The sequence below is a fragment of the Eriocheir sinensis genome, unplaced genomic scaffold, assembly GCF_024679095.1.
Source record: "Eriocheir sinensis breed Jianghai 21 unplaced genomic scaffold, ASM2467909v1 Scaffold47, whole genome shotgun sequence".
In the NCBI taxonomy this organism is placed as follows: Eukaryota; Metazoa; Arthropoda; class Malacostraca; order Decapoda; family Varunidae; genus Eriocheir; species Eriocheir sinensis.
Window position 1 is genome coordinate 552023 of NW_026111798.1, and position 4950 is coordinate 556972.

General features: G+C 37.3%; 1 protein-coding gene across 1 annotated transcript; it reads left to right on the forward strand.

Annotated features, from left to right (window-relative positions):
• The first annotated feature begins 1015 nt into the window (after positions 1 to 1015).
• On the forward strand, positions 1016 to 4315 carry LOC126992460 (uncharacterized). Its single transcript, XM_050851206.1, has 4 exons — positions 1016 to 1473; positions 2794 to 2961; positions 3134 to 3295; positions 3876 to 4315. The coding sequence occupies exons 1-4, from the start codon at positions 1047 to 1049 to the stop codon at positions 4025 to 4027; spliced, it is 909 nt and encodes a 302-aa protein (XP_050707163.1). The 5' UTR covers positions 1016 to 1046; the 3' UTR covers positions 4028 to 4315.
• Positions 4316 to 4950: the final 635 nt, after the last annotated feature.

The following is a 4950-nucleotide window of genomic DNA, read 5'->3' on the forward strand; positions in this document are numbered from 1 at the left end:
CATGATCTCTTTAGGCCGAGAATCATTTAGGCCATGATCCCTTTAGGCTGAGAGTCGTTTAGGCCATGATCCCATTAGGCCGAGTCATTTAGGCTGTGGTCCCTTTAGGCCGAGAGTTATTTGGGCCGTGATCTCTTTAAGCTGAGAGTCGTTTAGGCTGTGATCCCATTAGACCGATAGTCATTTAGGCCGTGTTCTATAATTAAAACAAGTAAGAAAAATAATAATTTTATTCATAGGTAGCCCTATACTGTTGTCCTTAGGTAGAATTATACAAAACACATTTACATGTCTTTTTTTTTAATTTAACACATTCAAATAAGCGACTACTCAACATGAGGACCAGTCCTTTTCCTGATGTATGTAAACCAACACCCCACTTGATACATATATCCCAAATATCTTTTCATTGGTGAGCATTCATAGGTAAGGAGCAGACAGGTGTCTGCATGCAGAGGTGTAACCAGACCGAGATTAGCAAACAGCTGAACCAGAAAGTGGCGAAACCTCTGCAACCTGTTCTGGTTCACTCCCAGGAACTGGAGGTCTGTTGCTATCGGGTTTCCTGGCAGACAGCAATTCTTTCTCCCTCCTCACTCCATCTGGCCTCCCTACCAGGTTTAACCCAGTTTTAGGGAACCCCTCCACCCTTGACCTCTGCCTGGGAATGGCCCTATCCTCCTCGCTAATGTTACAACAAGCCTGTTCATGGATAGTGACCATCTTCCTGTTGTGACTTCTTTCTAACAGTTCCCCCTCCCCTTCCCAGTCATGCAGATCCTATTGGTCTTCTCCACTCAGTGTCTGTTTTCACCCCAACAGATCCACATTAGCTGACCTGTTGGATGGTTCTACTGCTCCCAGCCTGGCTTCCAAAGCAGTCAACCTTACCAGGACCTTCTTACAAAGTCCAGCCATCTACAACAAAGGTCCACATGTAACCTGAAGCTGTACCTGCTTACTCCATCTTTGGGCTCTAGAGGCTGTGGTGTCACAGCCTGCACAGCCACCAAAACTCCAAGAAGAAGAAGAACATTGACTTAACAATGGCAGGACTGGATAATCACAGTCAAAGTAGTACTGTTATGAATCCTCACGCTCATGTATTCGTGAAGTGTAATTTCTGCAACAAAGACTTCACCAAAGACTGGAGCAGGAAAAGACATGAAAAGAAAGTTCATGGTGTAAACACCACAGACAACTATGAAGTGGCAGAGATAACAGTTCCTGATGCTTCAAAAGTGTGCACTTACTGCGATAAAGTTTTTTCCACCTCCTGTAACAAACGAGCTCATGAACGTCGACAGCATGGTGTGAACCCTGGCCCTGTATCCCATTCAGATGGCCCAACTATTGTGCAATGTACAGAATGCAATGTGACTTTTGCTACCCTTACTGCTTACAGGGAACACCTTTCTTTAGTCCATGACATTGAGATTCACAAAGCTCAGCATGAGTTTACTTCTGAGGAAGGTAAGCTGCATTGGTTAAGGAAATGTGGTTAGTTAAAGTAGCTATTCATAATTTAAGAAAACTGACAAACTGAGTTGGCATTATCCTCATATGAGTTATGACCAGAGATGGGCAGTATTGTATTTTAAAAGCATTTAAATACATTTTGTATTTGAAAATTTTATTTTCATACACAAAAATTTTACAGTATTTAAATAAATTTTGTCAAGGTATTTGGTATACTTTTTTCAAATACATATTAAAATACGTTTTTTATATTAGTTTTATAATAGGCAAATTTTGTGCAGTCACAAAATTGACTTGATATCGTCTTTACTTGTCTAGTCCTATGAAAATCCAAGTTAAGTTGCCCTGTCCTCCACAAAACATGACATGTCCCTTATCTGATGATTGTTGCTGGGCAGAGTGTCACACGTAAAAACATCAATTGGTATATTTTGTAGGCCTATGGCCCTCTACCAAGTTTTTATGATAATATTAGTCATGTTAATATTAAACAGGGACACATCCAGGGGATAGTTTAGGCCGGCCCCGGGCTTCAACACTCCTCTCTCAGCAGATCATTTGTGGAACAGTAAAAGTATGATAGTGGATGGTAGGCTTGTAGGTGGTAAAATAGATGTGACTGCAGTACAGATAATTAATTTTAAACGTCTAATGAGGAAGAAGACAATTGGGGAAGCTACTGTATCAAATATGGGTATGGGAGCAGGTGGAAAGCCCGCTTGTGTGCAGAAAGAAGTTGATAGAGCATTAGTAGAGAAAACAATATCTAGGTTAGAAATGTGGTAAAACTGCAGGTATGTATGGATTAGCCCCATAAATTTTTCTATGGAGATGTAGTGGTAGGGTGGACATCATATATGTGTAAACTTGTGTGGAGGCAGAAAAAAGTTCCGTGGGAATGAAGGAAGGCAATAATTGTGCATTTCTACAAGGGTAAAGGTAGTGAGTGAGTGCAATAGCTATAGAGGGACTATAAAGTTCAGTGTACCTGGGAAAGTTTTTGGGAGATTACTGATCGAGTCTGATCTGAGTCTATGGAATGTTCTAAGAATATATGATATAGGAGGATAGTTTTTGGAGGCAATTAAGACATTTTATAGAAGGACACGTTCATGTTTGAGGGTGGATGGAAAGCTTAGTCAGAGATTCGACATAAGAGTGGAAGTAAAGCAGGGATGTGTGATGTCACCATGGCTGTTTAATGTGTATTGGATCGTTGTATGAGGAAATGAAAGCCAGAGTGGGGAATATAGGAGCAAGTCTATGTAGGTGACAGTAGTAAAAAAAAATACCAAAACAATTAATTCTCCACAGATTTCTTGAGATGGAAAGACTGTATGGAACTGGACATTGGAGTCAATTACACGGCTCATTCTGGACCAAAGAAATCATGTGATGGCACCAAACAGATATTCTACTGTCGAAGATCAGGTGTTCAGTCAACGAAGATTTCCAGTAAGAGTCGTGCAGAAAAGAGCCAAGGTAAATAATCTTGTATATGTAAATGGATTAATTAATCTCAGTAATAAACCTTACACTATTTTTTATATTTGCTAAAATGTGTGGTTACAATTAATTGGCTAGAAAAATTAAGTAACCTTGTTCTTACATCACACACCTAATTATTTTTTTTTTTTCATTTTAATTCTAACAGGTACCTGTAAGATGGGGTTTTACTGCACCTCATCAATTGAAGTTGTGAAGAAGGATGAAAAGATTTGTGTGACCTTTTACTCTGACCATCGTGATCACAACCTTGATTTTAACAGCCAGGTTCACATGACACTTCCCAAGAGTGAACAGGATAAGATTGCAGGTATGTAATGCACATTAATTATCTAGCTAGAAAATAACAGTATATATATAGGTTGTCCCATGAGTTAAGACACATGCTTACTTTCTTGCTTTATCAAGATATGTTACAAGTTGGATCTCCCAAACTCGGCATGGCTGGGACCAGAGGCGTGCCAGTATTGAAATCCAACCTGTAATTCAGGTTATTCCATGAAAAAAGCAATTTATGTATGCTCATTTGATCTTTTTTGCTTCATTTGCAAAATAAGGTCATGTTATACTTGAGGTGAGATGGTTTCTTGTGGAATCCGGTTATGACCAACACGTAAAAGTGGGGAAAAAAAGTGTAAATGAAACATTTGTTGGGATTTTGGACACCACGCTGACGTGAAATTGCGTAAATAGAAACCACAGTAATCGAGGGATACCTGTATATATATATATATATATATATATATATATATATATATATATATATATATATATATATATATATATATATATATATATATATATATATATATAGTGACACCTTTTGGCGTCATAGCTTAACCCCTTCACTCCTGTATATATGAAGATATTAACAATGCCTTATGTTTTAGCTTGTGATGAAATCATCATATCTGCAAAGCGTAAGTGTAAATTTTCTTTTATCTCAACATGTATTTCCTTACCTACCACTCAAACTCATAAGCCCCAGTACATTGTTATGCTTATGATGATTATAGTGCATTTATTAGCAGACATGGGGTAATCATTATCTGTGCTGACAGTGGACCTCCAACTTGCCAAGAGTTAGAAATCTATTGTATGAGTATGTACCGTATGAACTATTAATATTGTACTACATTACTAATAAATACTGCACATGCATTTCGGCACTTTCTTTCAAAATGTTGTGGTACAGTATAAATTGATATTATTCATATCATATTTAGTAAATATGGTAAACGAGTATGAAATGTGCAAGTTCACCTTTTAGCTCTTCCTATAATCACGACTGTAATTATGATTAATACAGCAAGTAATTGTAATCATAATCAATTACATCTAATTTTATTGTTTTCTTAATCGTAATTGTGAAAATATGAAGTAATTATAATAGTCATCAATTGCATAACATAGGTAATTGCCCCATGTCTGTTTATTAGTATTTACAGTAATTTCTGCATGCTAGATTATTTACCTTTGCTGCTGTTGTAACTTTGGGCTATAGGAGCACACCTCTCCTTGATCTTCTGGTACCAGGGACTCTGAATGTTTTTGAATCCTAGAAACGCCCCTACTTACAACATCATCCATATAGATACCAATTTATTACAATTACTATAATAATTTCCATTTCTATTACAGTTAAGTCTGCAGGAATGAGTCAAGGCGGTAGCTGGCCTGTTTTCAGTATCTAATTATCATAACTGCCTCTAAATCTATGTAGCTACACTTCTTATACGCATGATCAGAGACAGTGATTGAGTTTAACTAATGCCAGTATGTTTTACATTTTTATAACTTATTTTTCTTTACTAAGTAAGATATTTCTTTCCAGGTATGAATACACAAGGGATCGAACATGACATAATTTTGGACAGAGTGCGGGAGTCAGCAGGCAGTAATCGAATGTCTTTCTTAGAAAAGAAGGATATAGATAATATTTGTGTTAGGTATGGATTGAATAAA

Excerpts from the sequence above, each read along its gene's own strand:
- LOC126992460 (XM_050851206.1), top strand. The coding sequence starts at position 1,047 with ATGGCAGGACTGGATAATCACAGTCAAAGTAGTACTGTTATGAATCCT. Across the intron at positions 1,474-2,793 it reads TGAGTTTACTTCTGAGGAAG|ATTTCTTGAGATGGAAAGAC; the intron begins GTAAGCTGCATT and ends AATTCTCCACAG. Across the intron at positions 3,296-3,875 it reads TGAACAGGATAAGATTGCAG|CTTGTGATGAAATCATCATA; the intron begins GTATGTAATGCA and ends CTTATGTTTTAG.